General features: G+C 41.2%; 1 protein-coding gene across 1 annotated transcript in view; it reads right to left on the bottom strand.

Annotated features, from left to right (window-relative positions):
• adgrv1 (adhesion G protein-coupled receptor V1) overlaps window positions 1-22,062 on the bottom strand; it is a 130,280-nt gene that overhangs the window by 67,861 nt on the left and 40,357 nt on the right. The window contains exons 41-82 of the mRNA XM_085425235.1: window positions 21,899-22,062; window positions 21,544-21,631; window positions 20,477-20,555; window positions 20,255-20,393; window positions 19,954-20,095; window positions 18,917-19,182; window positions 18,530-18,705; window positions 18,291-18,418; window positions 17,968-18,149; window positions 17,717-17,863; window positions 17,538-17,618; window positions 17,139-17,403; window positions 16,338-16,460; window positions 15,281-15,503; window positions 14,939-15,143; window positions 14,640-14,786; window positions 14,284-14,539; window positions 13,625-13,827; window positions 12,968-13,144; window positions 12,539-12,724; window positions 12,273-12,452; window positions 11,994-12,158; window positions 11,774-11,894; window positions 11,573-11,696; window positions 11,346-11,484; window positions 11,028-11,213; window positions 10,701-10,936; window positions 10,365-10,513; window positions 10,035-10,233; window positions 9,664-9,883; window positions 9,313-9,552; window positions 8,990-9,139; window positions 8,662-8,882; window positions 8,297-8,576; window positions 8,021-8,164; window positions 6,137-6,308; window positions 5,840-5,981; window positions 5,188-5,756; window positions 4,814-5,077; window positions 2,984-3,101; window positions 2,690-2,861; window positions 2,355-2,597 (exon numbers count right to left, since the gene is read on the bottom strand). Of these exons, the coding sequence (XP_085281361.1) occupies window positions 2,355-2,597; window positions 2,690-2,861; window positions 2,984-3,101; window positions 4,814-5,077; window positions 5,188-5,756; window positions 5,840-5,981; window positions 6,137-6,308; window positions 8,021-8,164; window positions 8,297-8,576; window positions 8,662-8,882; window positions 8,990-9,139; window positions 9,313-9,552; window positions 9,664-9,883; window positions 10,035-10,233; window positions 10,365-10,513; window positions 10,701-10,936; window positions 11,028-11,213; window positions 11,346-11,484; window positions 11,573-11,696; window positions 11,774-11,894; window positions 11,994-12,158; window positions 12,273-12,452; window positions 12,539-12,724; window positions 12,968-13,144; window positions 13,625-13,827; window positions 14,284-14,539; window positions 14,640-14,786; window positions 14,939-15,143; window positions 15,281-15,503; window positions 16,338-16,460; window positions 17,139-17,403; window positions 17,538-17,618; window positions 17,717-17,863; window positions 17,968-18,149; window positions 18,291-18,418; window positions 18,530-18,705; window positions 18,917-19,182; window positions 19,954-20,095; window positions 20,255-20,393; window positions 20,477-20,555; window positions 21,544-21,631; window positions 21,899-22,062 (7,811 nt within the window). The remainder of the gene's footprint in view (window positions 1-2,354; window positions 2,598-2,689; window positions 2,862-2,983; window positions 3,102-4,813; window positions 5,078-5,187; window positions 5,757-5,839; window positions 5,982-6,136; window positions 6,309-8,020; window positions 8,165-8,296; window positions 8,577-8,661; window positions 8,883-8,989; window positions 9,140-9,312; window positions 9,553-9,663; window positions 9,884-10,034; window positions 10,234-10,364; window positions 10,514-10,700; window positions 10,937-11,027; window positions 11,214-11,345; window positions 11,485-11,572; window positions 11,697-11,773; window positions 11,895-11,993; window positions 12,159-12,272; window positions 12,453-12,538; window positions 12,725-12,967; window positions 13,145-13,624; window positions 13,828-14,283; window positions 14,540-14,639; window positions 14,787-14,938; window positions 15,144-15,280; window positions 15,504-16,337; window positions 16,461-17,138; window positions 17,404-17,537; window positions 17,619-17,716; window positions 17,864-17,967; window positions 18,150-18,290; window positions 18,419-18,529; window positions 18,706-18,916; window positions 19,183-19,953; window positions 20,096-20,254; window positions 20,394-20,476; window positions 20,556-21,543; window positions 21,632-21,898) is intronic.

Here is a 22,062-nt window from a genome sequence, read left to right as displayed (position 1 = left end):
GCCAAAGATTGCTCACTTAAAATCCCACAGCAGCACAAAGAACAAAATTCCACTGCTGCAAATGAAATGCATAAATGTGAGCCTCTGAAAGAAAACGAGACTGGAGAACAGGAGAAGATGGAAAAAGAGGACTCACTGCCATCCACTGCAATGTCTCTGCAGGAGCCTCAGAAAGAAAAAGACACCACAGAACAACAGAAGATCGAAAAAGAAGAGTCAGCTGCATTTTCTGTACAGGAATCTTTGCAAAGTCTACAAGACAAACAGAAAATGCTCAATGTCAAGGTGGCTGAACTCGAGAATGAAGTTAAGAGCCTGCCAGAGATTCCGCCAAGTAAGAAGAAGAAGAACAAGAAGAAGCGGAACTGTGTGCGTCCCCAATTTCACATAATTGGTGTCAACATCAAGTCCTAAAAATCATATTTATATACAACTAAATTGTCAGTGAACATTTGAACCCCTCTCGGTCGAGACAGAAGGCCACCCCTTCCTGAGCCCGGTTCTGTCAGAGGTTTCTTCCCATTAAGAGGGAGTTTTTCCTCTCCACTGTCGCAAAGTGCTTGCTCATAGGGGATTTGGGGGCTTTTTTTTTTTAACACCAACCACTGGTAAGTTCACTGACATCAAATTTAAGACTCAGCAAATATGGAAATGGATCATCCGTCATCAAGTGAGGAATCATCCATTTAAAACATGTTTGCTGAGTCATATTTAGTTGTATATAAATATGATTTCTGTCACACTCAGGCCAATCACAGACTAATTTGGACAATTGGTAAAAAATAAATAAATTGAAAAAATTGAAAAAAAGTAGTTGTGTCATTGTTTCGTGTAGATTTCAAATAACATGCCATTTTATGTCAACATATTTCTGTTACATTTGTAGTGCTCGTGGTTTTATATTCTTATGATCCTGTTTGTTTGATGAGTATATCCTTCTTCCTTACTTCACATATTTACTGCTGCTTGGCTAGCTTTAGTCATGCTAGCATCAGCACGGGTAGAAACAGATACACATCAGAGACATCACATGTAGCTTGTGTTTATGTTCAGAGTGACATCTGATTTAAAAGCAGGCAGCAAAGCACTGAGCAGCATATCAGTCAGCACAGAAAGCAAATGCCATAAATGTCATCAATTAGGCTGGAATAGTTTGTTGTTTGTCTTCTATTGTAAGTGCTTTACATTTCAGCATGACATCCTGTATGTGTCCTACACTGAGGACACTTGAAACTGGTCATTTTCCTAGAATGGAGCTAAAGATAAAAACAAAACAAAACAAAACTTTCATAAGAAACCTTTATTCTGCAGTAAGGGACATTAAAAACCTAATAATGTTATCATTAAAAATATTAAAATGTGAAGTAAATGGTAAATGGCCTGTATTTGTATAGCGCTTTACTAGTCCCTAAGGACCCCAAAGCGCTTTACACATCCAGTCATCCACACATTCACACACTGGTGATGGCAAGCTACATTGTAGCCACAGCCACCCTGGGGCGCACTGACAGAGAAGTAATCATAATTTTTGCACAAAATCAAAATAATCTGTTTATGCAATACCAGGTGCTGTAACCTTTTCCACTCTGTTATGCTCAGTCACTGCATCTTCATGTAAGACACGTTTGTTTGTGTGATCTTTAAAGCTGTTCTTCTAAAAAGTTATGCAATCTAGGATTTTGAATGCTGATTGCTTCAAGCTGCAGCAAAATGTATGTTTGATACATTCAGTCATGAGTATTTTATACTGTTATTATTCCTGTTAAGAGTATCTGGAATATGCACTTCTTACAGTGGCCATGTTACACAGTACCCTGCTCAAATGTAGGTAATGTTAGACATGAGTCTCCTGGAATTAGACCTCAGTACTGTTAAAGTTGAGTTACTGACCTGTTGCTGTGTCAATAAAAGTGCAAAAAAGAAAAAAAAAAGCAAGGTGTCTTGCTTTAAGATAAAGTCCCATATTTTTTGTAGCTTTTTGAACAGATGGTGTCTTATTCTCAGCACTTTTTTCTAATTATTGTTGTCAGAGTTGAGATTTAATTCTTATATTTAACTCAATCAAGAAAGAAACAATTCAGTCTCTTTCCTTGCAGTAAGTCAAATTTTCTTCATTTAAGCATAAATTTTAGACAGTTTTGTCTAGTTAAAAGGCATAGATTCATTTGCTAGTTTTAACAATTCTAGTCAAGTAACTTTTGCTCAGCCCACTGGCAGAATTTTTTTCTTCTCAAAACAAGAAACTTTTGTCAGATTTAAGAATATTTGGCTTGTTTCAAGTATAACTGTTTATGCAATGTACCCCAGTTCTACCTGTGCTTAATTTCTACATAAAGCATGTCGTTGTCTCTTACCAGTGTCCGATACTGTACAGACATGGCAGAAGCTGTGCTTGCTTGTCTGTAAACTTGGAGGATGAGGCTTGTTGTTGTCAGGGTGGCGATGGGGAGTCTGTGGCCCACAGCAAAGTACACAACGCCATTTGGGTTGTCGCTCTCTGCTAAGGTGATGTTGGAAAAACGGGTGGTCTCATTAATGGTAGCTCCAGCACCCACTTGATAAATCTCCACTAGGAACCATGCCTGGTATTCTGGTTCCTACAGTAGAACAGATTAGCACATTTCAAGACTAGAAATAAAGGAAAAGTGCTATAACATCTACAAGTGTCTACATCCACTGCCTGCCTTACATCATCATTCACAACCTCCAGAGTGAGAGTGCAAATTATCTCGCCTCTCCTACAGGTCGCTGTTCCTGAGGTCCGAACAAGCTGTGTAGTTAGGTTGACTCCATTATTGACAAGTGTTAGCGATGTCTTGTCGAAGGTCGCTCTCCAGAAGACCTGCAGATCCTCAAAAGCTCTGAGCGGAAGGAAAAATGGCATAAGGAAAAAACACATTGATAATGGAACCATTAAAAGGAGATGTGTTTTTATCAACGCCACTTGTTAAGCAGAAATGAGAAAGAAGGTGTGTTTCATTACCTGTTTTCCTGTCTCTGCAGAGAGAGCAGAGCAGTTCTGTTCTCTGAATCTTCATCCAAAACCTTTCCCATCAGAGAATTAAGGCTAAATCCTACAATGCCGTTATGGAAGTCACTCCCTGGTGTGAAAGGAAAGAAACAGAGAAAACAAAACAATCAAAATACAGTGGGGCAAAAAAAGTATTTAGTATTATTGTGCAAGTTCCCCCACTTAAAATGATGACAGAGGTCAGTAATTTGCACCAGAGGTACACTTCAACTGTGAGAGACAGAATGTGAAAAAAAAAAAATCCATGAATCCACATGGTAGGATTTGTAAAGAATTTATTCGTAAATCAGGGTGGAAAATAAGTATTTGGTCAATAACAAAAATACAACTCAATACTTTGTAACATAACCTTTGTTGGCAATAACAGAGGTCAAACGTTTACTATAGGTCTTTACCAGGTTTGCACACACAGTAGCTGGTATTTTGGCCCATTCCTCCATGCAGATCTTCTCGAGAGCAGTGATGTTTTGGGGCTGTCGCCGAGCAACACGGACTTTCAACTCCCGCCACAGATTTTCTATGGGGTTGAGGTCTGGAGACTGGCTAGGCCACTCCAGGACTTTCAAATGCTTCTTACGGAGCCACTCCTTTGTTGCCCGGGCGGTGTGTTTTGGATCATTGTCATGTTGGAAGACCCAGCCTCGTTTCATCTTCAAAGTTCTCACTGATGGAAGGAGGTTTTGGCTCAAAATCTCACGATACATGGCCCCATTCATTCTGTCCTTAACACGGATCAGTCGTCCTGTCCCCTTGGCAGAAAAACAGCCCCATAGCATGATGTTTCCACCCCAATGCTTCACAGTAGGTATGGTGTTCTTGGGATGCAACTCAGTATTCTTCTTCCTCCAAACACGACGAGTTGAGTTTATACCAAAAAGTTCTACTTTGGTTTCATCTGACCACATGACATTCTCCCAATCCTCTGCTGTATCATCCATGTGCTCTCTGGCAAACTTCAGACGGGCCTGGACATGCACTGGCTTCAGCAGCGGAACACGTCTGGCACTGCGGGATTTGATTCCCTGCCGTTGTAGTGTGTTACTGATGGTGACCTTTGTTACTTTGGTCCCAGCTCTCTGCAGGTCATTCACCAGGTCCCCCCGTGTGGTTCTGGGATCTTTGCTCACCGTTCTCATGATCATTTTGACCCCACGGGATGAGATCTTGCGTGGAGCCCCAGATCGAGGGAGATTATCAGTGGTCTTGTATGTCTTCCATTTTCTGATGATTGCTCCCACAGTTGATTTTTTTCCCACCAAGCTGCTTGCCTATTGTAGATTCACTCTTCCCAGTCTGGTGCAGGTCTACAATACTTTTCCTGGTGTCCTTCGAAAGCTCTTTGGTCTTGGCCATGGCGGAGTTTGGAGTCTGACTGTTTGAGGCTGTGGACAGGTGTCTTTTATACAGATGATGAGTTCAAACAGGTGCCATTCATACAGGTAACGAGTGGGGGAAAGAAAAGCTTCTTACAGAAGACGTTACAGGTCTGTGAGAGCCAGAGATTTTCCTTGTTTGAGGTGACCAAATACTTATTTTCCACCCTAATTTACGAATAAATTCTTTACAAATCCTACCATGTGAATTCATGGATTTTTTTTTTCACATTCTGTCTCTCACAGTTGAAGTGTACCTCTGGTGCAAATTACTGACCTCTGTCATCATTTTAAGTGGGGGAACTTCCATAATCGGTGGCTGACTAAATACTTTTTTGCCCCACTGTAGAGGAATACACATTACATAGTTATTAGAACGTATACCATAAAGCCTCTTTCATGCATTTACCAAGAATAGTGATTTTGGCAAAAGCTCCAAATCCCTGGAGAGAAGTGTTTGTGATCTGTGCTCCTCCCTCTGGATCACTGAGGTAAACATAGAATACTTCCTGTCCCTCAGGCTCTGAGTCATCCAGGATGAAGAGGATAACCTCTGTCTCATTCTCACCAGCTTGCAGGGACACTATAGGGGACACCAAGCGGAAGTCCTGCTCTTCCTTTGCAAGGTTCCCAACAGGTTTTAGATTGATGGGTAGCTGAGTTGTACTTCCATCTAAAAGAAAAAAACCCCAACAAAAGTTAGAGAAAATTTTTACACATTACACTAAATAACACAATACACTGTCCCACAATATCGATGTAAAAGACATGCAGCACACACACCTCCATAGGCTTGGACTCGAACCCGCACAGCCCCATCAAAACCAGCAGACCTGCGCACCCTCAGAACCACGCTGCGCGCCTGCTGGGTTTCCTCATCCATGTCCTCTTGTACCTGGATCAGATCAGGTCCAATACTCAGTATTCCACCAGTTGCATCACTAGCCAGGATGGTGACGGTGGCGGCACTGTGCTGAGGGTTAAGGCGAGGAGAGGTATGTGCCCACGCTAAGTCCTGATTAAGAACTTGAACATCTGTCAGGTTTACATGGAAGTACTCATCAGGTTCGGAAAGGGAGTCATCAAGCACTGAAAGGCTTAATGAAGCGTTGGTTTGGTAAGGTGAGTTGAAGACCAAACGGCCATCTGGTACAGCCAAAAAGTCCTCTCCTGCTGTTGCGCTCCCTGCTGTTGTTCTAAATGACAGGTAGGTGGTATTGCTACGAGAACCGTAAAGTTTCTGAATATAAAGTGTAATAGTCTGGATGTCTTCTGCAATAACAATCTGGCGGGAATCAGAGGAAAACTGGTAGATCCCCAGTGGCTCCACCTCTGCCACTGTAAAACCTGACCTGTGCAGGGAGAGGAATTAGAGTGAGGTCACATGTGAAATTCAATGAGTAAGTAGCAGTCCAATATTCAGTGTACCAACTACCTGAACTTGACAGCATCAGCTCCAGCAGAGCTGGAGGCAGCAGCGGTGAGGTGTATAGCATAAGAAGCTGGATCCAATGAATCGGCAACTGCTGTTAGCGATATGGCTTTACTCCTTTCTCCATGGGCCAGGGTTAGTGAACCTAAATATAAAGAAGGAGCTCACTATCAACTGTTAGAAGAGGACGTGCAGCGTTTAGTGCGCAGAAACACTACACCTTGAAAATTTTAGTGAAAAAAATACTACACAACTTAAGTCTTTCAGAGCTCAATCCTTGTCTTTTTCTCACTGTTTTACCTGAGTTTGGGATGATTGCTCCGGCTTTAAAGCCAGGCAGAGTCTCTCCTAAAGGATACCCAGCCTTCCATTGCACCCTGATGTCTCCAAACAGCCCTTTTCGTGTCACATTTGCCACACAAATCCCTGTTTCCACGCTTGAAACCTGCAGAGCCAGTGAAGCAAAGCCAACCTACAGAACATAAATGATAGAGGACAGTTAATAATGGTGTTACTTTGGTGCCCTCACATACAGGGAGTGCAGAATTATTAGGCAATTGAGTATTTTGTCCACATCATCCTCTTCATGCATGTTGTCGTACTCCAAGCTGTATAGGCTCAAAAGCCTACCCCCAATTAAGCATATTAGGTGATGTGCATCTCTGTAATGAGAAGGGGTGTGGTCTAATGACATCAACACCCTATATCAGGTGTGCATAATTATTAGGCAACTTCCTTTCCTTTGGCAAAATGGGTCAAAAGAAGGACTTGACAGGCTCAGAAAAGTCAAAAATAGTGAGATATCTTGCAGAGGGATGCAGCAGTCTCAAAATTGCAAAGCTTCTGAAGCGTGATCATCGAACAATCAAGCGTTTCATTCAAAATAGTCAACAGGGTCGCAAGAAGCGTGTGGAAAAACCAAGGCGCAAAATAACTGCCCATGAACTGAGAAAAGTCAAGCGTGCAGCTGCCAAGATGCCACTTGCCACCAGTTTGGCCATATTTCAGAGCTGCAACATCACTGGAGTGCCCCAAAGCACAAGGTGTGCAGTACTCAGAGACATGGCCAAGGTAAGAAAGGCTGAAAGACGACCACCACTGAACAAGACACACAAGCTGAAACGTCAAGACTGGGCCAAGAAATATCTCAAGACTGGTTTTTCTAAGGTTTTATGGACTGATGAAATGAGAGTGAGTCTTGATGGGCCAGATGGATGGGCCCGTGGCTGGATTGGTAAAGGGCAGAGAGCTCCAGTCCGACTCAGACGCCAGCAAGGTGGAGGTGGAGTACTGGTTTGGGCTGGTATCATCAAAGATGAGCTTGTGGGGCCTTTTCGGGTTGAGGATGGAGTCAAGCTCAACTCCCAGTCCTACTGCCAGTTTCTGGAAGACACCTTCTTCAAGCAGTGGTACAGGAAGAAGTCTGCATCCTTCAAGAAAAACATGATTTTCATGCAGGACAATGCTCCATCACACGCGTCTAAGTACTCCACAGCGTGGCTGGCAAGAAAGGGTATAAAAGAAGAAAAACAAATGACATGGCCACCTTGTTCACCTGATCTGAACCCCATTGAGTAGCTAAAACTAAAAACAAACTAAAAAATACTTCCAAAAACATTCAGCTTTGATATTAATGAGTTTTTTGGGTTCATTGAGAACATGGTTGTTGTTCAATAATAAAATTATTCCTCAGAAATACGACTTGCCTAATAATTCTGCACTCCCTGTAAAGTAGAAGGGTTATATTTAATGGTTATGTGTAAGATGTCATGTAAATTTAATATCTAACGACACCAGGTTCAGATACTTGTATTAAAAACAGATAAATGTACACAAAATAATCAATGACTCATCAATGCCTCACTTTGAAAGTTTTTCTTCAAATTTTAAATGATCTGAAAACCTATGTGGAGAGGAGTCAGATGAATACAGTGCTAAATATCAAGGTTTGTCATCAAATGACTAGTAAAATGATATTTATTAATCAATTTTTGTCAATATCTGTGTAAATTACTCTACCCTGACTCAGAAAAACTGACACATAATTCCATATTTATAATGGAAAGAAATACCTGCAAACGCACACAGTGAGCATATCTCCAGGAGTGTCTTTCTCTGATAACTGGCAACAGTTTCTGTCTAACAGGTAAGCCATTTAAATATAGAAAAAAAATTACAATTCACCTCTGAGTTAGCAGCTTCTTCAGGTACAATCACTGTAGCAACTCTGGCCTCGTGAAGAAGGCGTGGCAAAGAGCCAAGGACGACACTGACAAGTCTAACATCAGTGAGCTCTGCGGTGATGCTTGCACCCACTGACAAAAATGCCTACGGTGGGAAGAAACAGGTGAAATAAACAAGGGATTCAAGATATTATAAACTATTCTATTGTAGAAGGTGTGTTCACTTTGTGTACGGGTAATTCTCTATACACGAGTCACTAAACGTGCTTTTTCTCACCTGGCTGCTGATGGGTAGAGAAATAGCACTGAAGCTCTGTCCCTCTTTTAAGAGCAGTCGTCCTTCAGCTTTTCCACCCAGTATCTCTGTTATGTCCATCACTTCATCTATCCCACCTGTGATCCTGTAGCCTACACTAGCATTGCCAAATAGCCCAGCAAGCCGTGTCACATTTATAACCATAGCTCTGCTGACCTCTGACCCCGAGCCTGTGACTACTATAAACTGCTGCTTGGAGTTCAAAGAAAAAACCCCATGAGGCTCATCGTTAGCAGGCACCCTGTGGGAGAGAGAGGAATAGTAATTTTAAGGTCATTCAGTCTTTGATTTTTCTACTACCATTTCTAACTGATCAAATAACAAACCTGATGCGAGCTCTGATCAGATTCGGGTTGGCATCCAGAGTACCCCCACCCTCCACAAATATGAGCTGAAGAATGTAGAGCTCCTCTAGCTCTGGCACTGTATCAGGCATCAGCTTAAGGACGATTTCTGCTTCTCTTTGGCCTTCCCGAATCATCACTGAGCCAGTTAAGGCTAGAAAGTCACCTGCAATATCTGAGTCACTCTGTATTCGCCAGTGCACCTGAGGATACGATATGGTTGTGTTTACAAAAGTAAAAGTATTATATTTTTCGTTTAAGCAGGATATTATTAGTAAACAGTAAATGTATATTTAAGATATGACCATACCGTGATGTTACCCATGACACCCTCTCTGCGCATAATCAGATAGGAAATGTTCAATGGGCCCTCTGCTTCTGTGGATTCATTGTAGACACGCTCTCGAAGCGCATCCTCAGTAAACTGGACGATACCATTGGGATCACCAAATTTCTCTATCTGACAGACAAAAAACATTTGGAGAAAAGGAATGATTGCGGTGCCGAGCTTAATTCCAGTACAACTTGCCTTCAGCGAAAAAAGTGCTCTGAAAGAGAAACTGTGCACAACAATATGAGCGAACTGATTAATGATGGCGAAATCAAGTTTGCAGTCATTACATGGTGAAATACCTTCAGTGTTATGGAACTAGCCTGAGGATCAACATCCATCTCTCCAGACAGAATATTGAGCTCTATAACAAATGTCTCTTCCACCTCTACTTCCCCATGAGGGAGAATCCGCAGCTCTATGGTGTGCGTGCTTTTCTCTCCATCCTTGAAGAACAGGGACCCGTTCACAGGTCCTCTAATGTCAGTATTGATGAGGGGAAGAGCCTCTCTACTGTTAGGGCCAAGGATTATCCAAGCAACCTGTGAAAAGAGAGGGCTAGTTTGAACTGTATGATGTCACCATGGAAACCAACGTGCTCTAGCAGTAAGCTGCAATGATGCGATTTATTTTTATAGCATTGTTCCTCATACCGTTGCATTGCCCACAAGGCCGCCTGATCTCTCCAAAACCAGACTGAGTTTCAGAGTGGAGTTGGGATTGGCCACGGTGATTAGGCTTTCATTGAGGAAACTGACAACCCCACTTGGAGAGTCGCTCTTACCGATGGTTACCCTCACAATATTTTGGGAGCCTAGAACGGCACCCTCTGTAGCTCCAACCAGCACAACCTCAAATACCTCTGCATATTCACTGGGGAAGGAGATTTACAGTAGTTGTAGAATGAAATAATGTCTTTTTTGTTAACTGTGTGTTTTCATCTAGGTGTGTATCTGTGTGTGGAATAAATATACTGTATACTTTAAGGTAGACTTGTAGATATTTTTTTAGTTATTCTTCTCACCTGTCCAGATCATCTATGATAGTGACATTAATGTAGCTGGTATTCTGTCCATGCACAAATGTCACTGAGCCATTATACAGGATATAGTCAACATCAGGTGCTGCGGTCAAGCTTCTAGAAAAAAACTGAGCAGAGACTCGCCCGTATGTGCCCAGTCTTCTCACCACTGGGATCAACAGGGTGCCAACATCCTCTTCAACTGGAAGCAAGAAAGGCATGATAAAAAAGGATTATTTATGCAGAAATAAACTTATAATTAAGTCAAACAGTTTGTAGCAAATTGTGCAACTTCAGCATTTTACAAGACAAAAAACTGCTTGCTTTTGTTACCTGTAATGTTAACATAGTCCTGCCTGAACTCCAGGATACCTTCAACATTATCATTCTGTAGTATGATGACAGCCAGAGAAGAGATGCTGCCTACGGCTGGAGGCTGGTCCAGTTGTAGACCTGACTCTCTCACAGTGTAGTCAACATCTCTGGCCACAAGAGGGAGACACAGAACAACTAGTTGCCTATGAACTCTTTCACATCAGCAGATATTTTAGGTCACTGGTATGCATGGATTTTTTTCTATTTGCATCCTTGCAATCAGCAATATCTATGGAATAACAGCACCGTCTCAACAAGATTATAAATCTAATGCACCTTCTTAACCTTTCTTACCTGATATTGTCTAGTGCCACTGCAGTGATGTTAACAAAAAACACCTCAGGCCCCTCTGGAAGACTGTCATCCAGGATATGCAAGGCCACTTGTTGCAACTTCTGGCCAGGGGTGAGTAGCAGCTGCCCTGAAGCTGGAGCAAAGTCCAGTCCACTGAGTGCTGTGCTACTTGATGACTCATAGGTCACCAACACACTTCCCTCATTGCCAAAGGAGCGAATGATACTCACATTAACCTGAAGAAAAGAAATTAAATTATATTGCTGTGGGTTATGAAACTACACCAGATGATATATCATGTACCAGGGTATTTTTTTATGACTTTACCATTCCTTCCTTCTCAGTTGTATTGATCTGGTTCTGGGTGAAAGAGAAAAGGCCATATGGGTTGTCGCTTGCTGCCATAATAATTCTGGCATGCCCGGCCGTGGGACTTATGTCCAGTCCTGCAGTAGCAGAGGTCAGTGTAATCTGATACTCACGGCGCGTCTCAGGAAGTTCATCATCCAAGACCTAACATCAGAAAAGATGTGACTGTGATAATTTTATGGAAATCCCTTGTCATTACGTTATTATTCTGCTTTTTGTCCTCAAATAAACAGATAGAGACAATGCCACAATTTTACAATGAACACTGCTCAATACCTTAATAGTAATGGTAGCAGTAGACTGTCCATCTCTCATAGTCACAGTGCCAAAGATTGCTTCAAACTCAGAAACTGCAGCTGGAGTGATATTCCAGTACACCTGTACTTCTCCAAACACACCTGGCCCTCGCACAAGGCTGGAAGAAGGAAACACATTGCATGACAAGTTTTCCAATTGAGACCTCTTGTTTGTCTTCACAGGTTGAATCAGGACAATTATCTCACCTGACTCTGGCACTCCCATTGTAATTCCCCTGAGGTTCTCCAATGAGGATGCTCCTAGAGGACTCTGCTATCCCAATAATCCCCAGGGCAGCTTTGTCACCCCTGATGGTGATGGTGGCCATACCTATAGAGGACTAGATCGATGATTACTGAATTCAAAATGTGCACCTGCATTTTGACATTTTATTTTCGCATACTAACCATTTAAGGGGTCTATGACAGCACCACTATCTGCAGGAAACAGCTGTACAGTGAAACGCTCTTCTCCTTCCACTACAGTGTCAGCAAGGGCTCTGATCACAAATGACTTCATAGATTCAGTCTGAAACGTAAAGGAGAATTAAAGAAGAAACTTACTACTACTTACAGATTGAGACTACAAACTGGTGGATACTTGAAGTCGCCTTTTTTTCTACTGTACCTCATTGAAGACGAGAGTTCCATTTAAAGGTGAGAGGTCCCCTGCAGCGTGGACTTCCAGCTGCCACACCAGTGTCACTGCACCCACACCTGCCATACTGCGCAGCACTGTTAGTGTTGCCACAGCAGATGGATCATCCACAAACTCTGGTTCACTGACGGCAACCTTGGAGAGGATTAGGCAAGATGATTATTCATGTTGTTTACTCTACACTGAATAGAACAATAACTGTCAGTTTTAAGTTTGAAATTGATGCCAACAGAGATGTTTTAGTTTCACCTCTCGTTTCTGAAATCCAAATCGTCCGAGTGGCGAGTCATTTGATGGAATATTTACAGTCGCTGAGGTCACTTTTCCGAGTCGAGCACCACCAATCACACGCAGCAAATTCACTGTGAAGGTCTCCAAAGGCTCCACCTGTTCATCGTCTATGATGGTGATAGCAATTGTGGCTTCTCTCTAGAAATAGTTGAGTAGCCTCATATAGTGACTTCATGTGATATTTATTGTGAATTAATTTCAACACGGGACCAATATTAACTCACTTGCCCATCCTGAAAGGTGATGTTTCCAGAAAGGGGGTTGAAGTCATTAAGATCGGCAGTGACTGGTTGAGCTTCCCAGTAGACAAGAAGTCTTCCAACTGTACCGGCGAGTCGCAACACTGATAGTAGGAGAACATTGTCTGGTGGTGGTATCTCATAGGCCAGGATGACACTTCCAGCTATATCCTAGACAAGAAATTCAGAAGAAATTTTCAATGACTAAGAAATTTTGAAATAAACATCTTTAAGGATGTTACTGTTTATTATTAATTTAGATATTTTTTGATGTTTCACAGTTGCATTACTTACTTATTTCTTTATCACAAGCTTTTTAAAAAAGCCTTCTATGTATCAAATTGGAGGTTTCCCAACAACCTCAATAATTCAGTGTCAAGCTCACCTCTCTGTAATGTCCTATGCTCACCTCACCTCAGAAACATTGAACTGGAGAATCCCTCGGGGATCATCATTCTCCGGGATCGTGATCTCTGCTACCTCCATACCAGGTCTCTTCACACTGGGCTGCCCTGCTCCAACTGACTCACTAACGAGCTCCACCTTAGTGATGTTTACCAGGAAACTCTCTGCCAGCTCTGGGATATCATCCTTAGAAAAACAAATGCATACATGAAAACACGAAATAATAGAAAACCGTTATTCAAATTCACAATGATTTTTATAAACCTTAAGATGTGAAAACAACAGTAACCTCAAACTGTGCAAATTTAATACAAATTTAAATAAGGAAGGCTATGAGAAGCGATAGTTTAATGAGGATTATTGGTTGTTTATACCCTGATTGAACAGGACACAACAAGCAAAACAATTTAAAGTCTAGTGTTTAAATAGAACCAGGTCTGTTCTCTGTTGATCCTGAGTGTGAATGGTTGTTATTGCAGAATTAGTAAGATAAAGAATCTGATTTAATATTTTCACCTATTTAAGTAAGCATGCTCACAGTTTTTTTTCCGTATAATAACAATATTTTGGTCCTATTTGCTACCAAATGTGGACAGAAGCTAAACTATATCCTGTTTCTTCTCTAAGTAGAGAAGAAACAGGTGTTGCTCATCAGCACATCCTTACCGGTAGGATTGTAACAGTAACAAGGGCCACGGTAGCACCATTTATCATGATGATGGTGTCATCTTTGGAAACGTAGTCTTGTCCTGCGGTGGCTTGGTTGGAGGGGGGGTTGTATAGAGCTGGCCTGGTTGTGTAATAGATTGCCACCTCACCTGAGGAGCCCTGCTCCCTCACAATGGAGAGAGTCACATTGGTTGGAACCCCTGCAGGTTGAAAAGAAATTGCGTTGTGGTAAATAAGTCAGTAATAAAACACAACAGAAATAATTACAAATCCATTCTACATACTGTATAAATGTATAGAAGACCTGTAGGTTAAGAATATTTCAAAGACTTTTACTCTACGATTCAGGCTTCCCTGGCATGGCTGGAAATCGCAGCAAATCTCTTTTACGGTAAATCTCAGTGTGATTACTGTAAACTGACCACAAAAGTAAAAATTTGATATTCTGTGATTTTTCAAGAAAGTCTCAAACACAGCAAGCTAAATTAACAGAAGCTGCGACTGAGGAATGTATTTAAATAAGTTAACAATAATTTATCTAAAATTAATTACACTACATCAAACCTCTTTCACTGAGATCCAATAAAAACCCACATTTACTGACTGAGCCTCGTTCAATAATCCACCCATCCATTTATTTTCACAGAAATTCTTACTCTGTGGTTCTTGTGTTAGTGTAAACTGGGAGTCGAGATGCCATCCAATCACTCCATAGGGAGAACCATTTGGTAAGATGGTGAGTTGAGCTTGAGCCCGTCGCTGGTCAATGACTGCAGCCTGTCGTAGGTCTTGAAGTCCCACAGTGGTGACATCACGGAGGGTGATTGTGACATACTCCTGTAACTCTGGGACACCATCTGCTCTAACAGCCAGTGATATGATAGCTACTGTTTGACCCTCTGAAAAAGTAACCTGTGATAGAAAATAACGTTTTACATGAAATGACATTAAATTCATAACATGTTGTCAGTACATCATGTGTTTTATGTATAACAGAGGAAGTGTTGCTCACCACTCCTGAAGTTGGATAAATGTCTGCCAAACTGCCATTGGCAGCCCAGTGAACAGTGAGTCTGCCAAAACTCCCTCTTCTTCTCTCCACACTTAGAGAAATTTGATTATCTTGCTCCAACTCCTCCAACTCCATAGACAGAGAGTTCTGTAGAGATGCAATAACAAATACTTCTAGATTGCAATAAAACACATTTTATGTATTCAGTATATTGCAAATAAATAATTTGAGACAATAACAAGATAGACATGTTAAGCAAATGCACAAGCCATCTAATATCAAAAGGTTTATCCTCCTACCTGAGCAAAGCCGATGACTCCGTAGGCATCATCGTTGGTTGGGACAATTACTTTCACCTGACCACCAAATCCAATCTCAGCTCCACCTTTTGGATTCTTCAGCCTGACCAGGAACTGCTCCTGCACCTCAGGGATGTCATCATCTATGATGTTCAGGGCTATCTCCAGCTCACTATCACCTGGCGCAAAGTGCAACTCCCCAAAACTGAATGTGAGAAAGTAAAGGAAACACAACAAGCATTTCAGAACTCTCTTTGATGATATGCTTCTTTTTTTCTGAAGAAAAACTACTGTGTCTTCACCTTGTATAATAAAATGTACAACTTCACACAATCTGAATACCTGGGTATGAAATCAGAGTGATTGGAGACCGAAGTGAATTCATAAACAGTGGAGCTATTGTCCTCAGAAGAAGCCAAGAGGATCTTTGTGATATTGAAGTATGGAACCATGAGAGAGGAGAAGCTAATGGCTGGAGGGGCCCTGAGGATGATGGTGAACAGCTTTACATCAGGCCTCCAGGAGTACAGCGTTGAACCATTTCTACCAGCTAGCAGAGCATAAGCTGTGAAAAAGAGAAAAGTATTTAAGGTGTTTGAATGCCACATAGAACACAGTTTTTCAAACCTCAGACTTTAAGTGAGTTTACGTCATTATTGAAAAAACTGTGTACAGTACAGTATACAGTCACATGAAAAATGAAACTTTCACAGTACTGTGGAGAAATACACACCATGATTCAGTAGTTTGTGGAGCTACCTTTAGCAGCAAAAACATTTAAGTAATCATTTTCTGCATGACTTTATCAGTCTTGTATCCTTGCAGAGGAATCTTGGCTTACTATTCTTTACAACATTGCTTCAGTTCATTGAGGTTTGTGGGCATTTATTTATGGACAGTATCTCAAACATGGCACTGTGCATTATGGCCAATTTGGTCTTGTTTATCCAAAGGACATTGTTCTAGAAGTCTTGTGGTTTGCTCAGAGGCAACTGAACAAACCACAATGGTGCCATATTCTTTTCAAAGAGAGGAGGCTTTCTCCTGGCAACCCCTCCGGGCAAGCTAATTGGACTGTCATGAACGTTAACATTTAACAAGCTAACTGCGGCCCTTAGAGTCTGACATGTAGCTCTTAGTTTTTTTGCAATTTCTCTGAGGTCTTTTTGCTGAGACATCCACTCCTGGGAAGATTTTGGCATTGTGTTAACATGCATCTGAATGCTAAAATGCTAAAGACAAAACCTTGTTTCTTTGTGTGTTGCTGTATTTTTAGTATCATTATTCTAGTGAATGAGGAACTGTCATCCTATGAGTACTGTCCATCACACGACTGTTCTCCAGATATTTACAGACAACAGTGTATCATCACACGGCAGTTTGTGACAGTTGTGCTTACCGATTCCAGAAGGATCAGTGAAGGAATGAATAGATGTGAGGCCAGGGTGAGGAATAGACTGATGGAGTTGTGGTGAAGCCTGCTCTGAGCTCCATTGTAACACCTCACAGGATGGAAACAGACCTGAAAAAATACAGGCACATGAAAACAAATACAGACTTAAGTTCTTTCACACTAGAATAGCATGTTTGTGTAAAAAGAAACCACTGGCCTCGCTGACACACCCAGGACTGACAAATTACAAACTCTGGGCCAATGTGTGGCTCTGCTCCGCTCCACACTAAGGCATTCCCCATAAACCCACAAGGGGTCTGAACCAAAAACACTCTGTGCTTTTTTTAGACTCTGAAGGATTATGTCTCGTCAAAATATACAGAGCATAGTATAAATACATGGGCCTAGTCGACATGGTAAATTTTGCAAACTTAACTGAGACAACAGAACAATGTAATAGATACAAATATTTCTGTTTTCCTTCTGGAGTATCAGCAGTTTGTTTGTACTAAGCTAACCAAGATCTAACCGCTGCCCAATACACACAAACACTACAACCAGAAAAAATGGCATCTCATTGCTTCAAAAACCAAACCATCATTTTGGCATACTGCAGATTACACGCACTTGATTAAATGTGGTAAATATGCAATCTCTGCGCCAGTGTTTTAGGAATTTATGTGTATTTCATTCCAATTCTGCTTAATTCTTCTGGTCACCTATCTTCAAATATGGATATACCTGAATTTAAATTCAAAATAAAACTTGCACCATTCACACATTTCATGCCAAAGCAGGAAAGATCACCTTCAACAGCAACCAACAGAAGAATTTCCTCAGTTCTTCTGTTGATTTTCTCCACCTGACTTGCTCTGCCAGAAAGCGGGAGAGGCTGTGGATTCTGAAATCTTCCACTGGTCCACCGAAGCAGGAAGCAGCTCGCATTCTGTCTGTCTATGCACACCAGCAAGTAGGGAGTGTCTGCACGAGTTAACGTAGTTGCACTGAGGATGTCCTGTTTGAAGTCAAGAGTCTGGTGAAGCGTAAAAGAGCCTCCAGTCCAAATGAAAATCTGCAGCATCAAGGAGACGAAAGTAATTTCAGTCATAAAAGGTTCTGAATACCTTACACGAGGAACATCTGCATATTTGTAATAATTTTGACATTAAAGTAAATAATTAAGTCTGTTTCAGTGGTCATCGTCACCTGGCTTGACGCTATCAGATAATCTCTGCCTTCAGTGGAGAAGTGTTTCACATTCAGGGCTTCAACACCCAAGACTTGTTCCTAAAGAAATCAAATTATGCAGACATAATGCAAGAAGTGTTATAGTAATGTAAGAAAACTTGATAGAAATGTTGTATTATTATTGGGTTCAGAATTACCAATGTGATATTGAGATCCTTCTGCAATTTAAAGATGCTGAGGTTGGCAGCAGGGGAGAAAGGAAGGCCACTATGTGTAATGCCTATGTAGGTAGAACCATTTATTGCAAACCCAACACATCTGCCTGGGTCCTGAATCGTAACAGACTGTAACAACAAAAAGACAAAGAGATTTTTAAGCTAACAATGGAGGTGCTGCTTAATTGTACCAGGACCACCACGCTGTTTTAGATACAGTGTTGCTAACATACCTCTACTGGCACGAAAACACCCTGCCATCGATACAAAGTGGCCAAGGTGTGAGAGGATCCAACAGTGGGCCTCATATCTAGCCTCACAGCCAGCAAGGAAGGTCCCTCAGGAAGTGAGCACCAAGCAGAGGTTGGACTGTCTTCAAAGGTCTGATACACGCCTATGACTGGCACGTAACCCCCTTAAAGAAAAGAGAAAAAAGGAATCATAAAAAAATAACAAACAATGGAACAAAATAAAGGAGCCAGAATAGAACAGAGAGGAATTTAAGAGACTTTGGTAGGTTGCGGTGGCTTAAAATTTAAACCTTTATTGGTCTGACCTGAGGCAACAGCTGTGCCAGACTGAATCTCCCATTCCACGCTGACTGCTGACTCCAAACCATTACTGCGAGACACAGTGAGGAAGACCGCTCTGCCACCTTCCTCTGCAACAATTTCAGTGCTAGTTCTGTACAGATAACACAAAATGAAGAGGACTAGGTATATAAAAGAGTGTCTGAGCACACTCAGAAACATCTTTTCAAAGTTTATGATGGTTTTAATGCATCTGTGCTCAGACCTGTTGAGAGAAGGTCCAATTCGAAACAGGCCAGAAGGAGCTAAGTTCTCCAGGACGGTGATGAGAGTTTGGAGCTGGTCACCGAGCCGTGCACCTCCTGTTGGGCTTGACAGGGTCACTCTGAAGGTTTCATTCCCTTCAGGTTCAGCATCAAGCATTACGCTAATCTCCAGCATCTGAAACAGCACAAATGTGAGTCATCATTAATCAGAAAACGCACACCACACAATTCTGAAATGATAAATTGATAATTATTGTGATTACAGATGACTACTATAAGGTGCAATTTTAAGGCTTGGAATGGAAAATAAAAGGAAAACTGACACACGTGTATGGATGTTTTCTAACGCATCAGTTTGTATGCTGTAAAAATCTCATTTTGTTCACCTTAAATCTGACTCCATCCTCCAGGACCACAAACCCGTGTGTAGGTATCAAATCGCCCTCCGCTTGGGTGCCGTTGGCATCAGTGATGGTAAACTGAACAGATACGGTGCCAAATGTGCCTTCCTCTGGGTTTCGAACCACATATAGGTTGGCCACACTCTCACTCAGCCCTGACAGAGAGGTGGGCTCTCTCAACAGGAAATGCTTGGTGGTGTTAAATGAAATTACACCATGTCCATCATCACTGGCCAGTATAGTTACAGTTGCTATAAGAAAAGAAATAAGTAGTATTATATTGATCAAAGATTCTTACCTATCGGACATGATGATGTCATCATGTTACCAAGCCACCTACTACCAATTGACTAAAATGACCTGTTTTTAGCATTTACGCACCTATAACATGTTATGAAAATCATTTCAAATTAACAACAAGAACATCTCGTTTATATTCACAAACGTTGATTTACTATGACGCCATAACATCGCCTAGCAAAAGCCTAGCAACAGGCACAATGTTTTTTCTACATATGAGTGCACTAAGTACATCAGTTTACCAGCAACACAAACAGACCAAACAATACTGTAACATGGACATGTATTGATTTATTAGCTATTAATAATAATAATAATAATAATAGCAAACCAGGTGTCTTTATTATATATTTCTATATCTAATGCAGTGTAAATAACTTTAAGCTTAATAAGCTTATTTGAAGCTTATTTGTAGTGACTTTAACAAATACTTAACAGTTAACTGCAATATTAAACGCTTGAAGATGTTGGTATAGTCACCATTTTCAATATAAAACTATTCACTGACTTGAGATGGCCTGATACACATTTTTAAAATTGTACAATTTCTGTAAATCCTGCCATCAAATCAGTAACAAGTATTAGCTATTGTAATGGTTTAAACTTTTATATCAAATTTTAAACTGAAAGTCTTGACTTTTTAATTGAATATGGCCTATAAGCTGCCTTAGGCTGCTGAGTTAAAAAAAAAAAAAAAAATCACAGCATTTTATTTTACATACCCGTGGTATTGGTGCCCAGCTGCAGCCCAGGAGAAGGCTTGGACAGGATGAGCTGGAATCTCTCAGCACTCTCTGGAAAGGCATCATCGGTAATCTGCACTTCTACAAACTTATACCTTTCACCATCAGCAAAATGGATCACCTTGGTGGAGACAGGGCACCTTAGTTTAAAAACTTGTTCATCTTGTTCAGAACTGAGAATCGCTTTTAGATGAAAGGCAATTAAAGATATTACAATTTCAATAAATTTTGTCCTTGTTAATACTCAAACATTTCTCCAGGTCGCTGATGCTGTGCTTACCGTTTCACTTGTATTGTAGTCCAGCTCCTTTTGAGCTTCCAGGTTCTGAGCGAAGAAGGAAAGAGAAACATTTCCATGTGTTCCCTTATTCCTGTAGGCAACTAGAGTCAGAGACCCTATTGTTTCATTCACTTCAAACCTGAAAACCAAAACACATTTTTTATTAGAGCATCTACAAATCATCTACAGAACATCTGAGTTATTTCTGGATGCTTGTCTTACACAGTGTTTGTCCATTCAATGACTCCTCTGATTCCATCATTAGCAGCAATGCTGACTTCTGCCACCAGACCCTGTGTGTCTGGGAAAGACACCACATCACAGACGGAATGAATGACGACCTTAAGGTTGTCATGTTTACCGTGGTAAATAGCAGTGATTTCTTTCGCCTGTAACTACAGCGCAAGCACCAAGAGCAATAGAGTGTATTGAGAAAGCAGTAGAAGATCTATCTTCTGTCATGCTACATTTAAGAGAAGGATTATAGCTAAGAATCACCTCTTGTAAGTGCCTTGTGAGTCTGAGGAGCTAAGTCTTTTGGGTGGACTGATTTATGACCTCTTGAAGAGTCATTTCCCATTGACTCTGTGGCCAAGACACTGGGAGGCCAGCTACGGGTTTAGTTTGGCTTTCTCTTTCCTCACCACACAGGGCTACTCGGCTCCCTCCAAATCCCCAGGCTTCCTCAATCATGGAAAGCATCAATCTCACCATCCAACCCACATAATGATTGCTGCCAAAAGAGCTGCCGTGTGTTTACAGTGCGTCTCCAGGCAGAAGGCTGATAGTATTCTGAGAACCTCCAAGTGCTATTCTGCCTGTAGTATTCTGTCAAGTCATCACTTTCTAAACTTACTCATTCATAAATTGGCCTGAGGTTTGGATTATGCAGAAGCAGTAGCAATAACTACCAAGCTCTTTCATGGTGCATTTTAAAAATAACTATAATGTTGAGATTCAATGTACCATAAACTATTATTGTGCATCAGTTACTATTAGATTTTGGGCATTGTGAGCATTTTATTTTTACCTGACAATGTGCAATACACAACCTCTACTCATCAGACAGAGCAAGAGAAATTATGGAAAAGAAAAGAGGGATTTTGTGAAATTACGCAAATGATATTTTGGACAAGAGCGGTAAAATCTAAAAGAAACAAAACAGCAAAACTTTTTTTAATGTAATTTGACAAAGAAGTTATAACATTGTATTTTATGGTCAAAGTTAAGGATAAGTTAACATAACTAAAACTAAGCAGTGACTGGAGCACTCTCACAGTTTTCCATACCTAGCTGGGGAACAGTTGCGAGGGTCGTGATGAGCACTGCTGATGTTATGTTGACCAGGAAGAATTCCTGCAACTCTGGGATGTCATCCTAATAAAACAAAAAAAATGTGAACTTACAAATCAAAATTAATCTGCTCCAAAAAAAGTGAACAAGATCTTATTTTATCATCTTGTCGAGCCAGTTCAGCATCGCAAACATTCTGCACATACACCTAATAACAATGAGAAGAAAGTTCAAAGGGTATATAATTACTGAGGCACAGTGGGAAGAGTTCACAGTGGTGAGTTATAAAACAGTGCTGTCAAGTTTGATGAATGGAAATGTCGCATTATGGGAGGCAGTCACAGGTTTTACCTCCAGTATGGTAACAGGGATGGCAACAGAAGTCTGTCCCTCCTGAAGAATTACGTAACCGGTACCGGAGATGAAGTCTTGTCCCGGCTCAGCTAGAGCCCCTTCTACCTGGGATAGGTTTTGCACAGAACCTCTTATAACCTCATAGGTGATATTCACTGCCC

The sequence above is a fragment of the Rhamphochromis longiceps genome, linkage group LG12 (assembly GCF_057381845.1).
Source record: "Rhamphochromis longiceps isolate RC_006_pf linkage group LG12, R_longiceps_female_GT1.1, whole genome shotgun sequence".
Classification (NCBI taxonomy): Eukaryota; Metazoa; Chordata; class Actinopteri; order Cichliformes; family Cichlidae; genus Rhamphochromis; species Rhamphochromis longiceps.
Note: the sequence above shows the minus strand (reverse complement) of the source record. Positions and strands in the feature narration are given on the sequence as shown.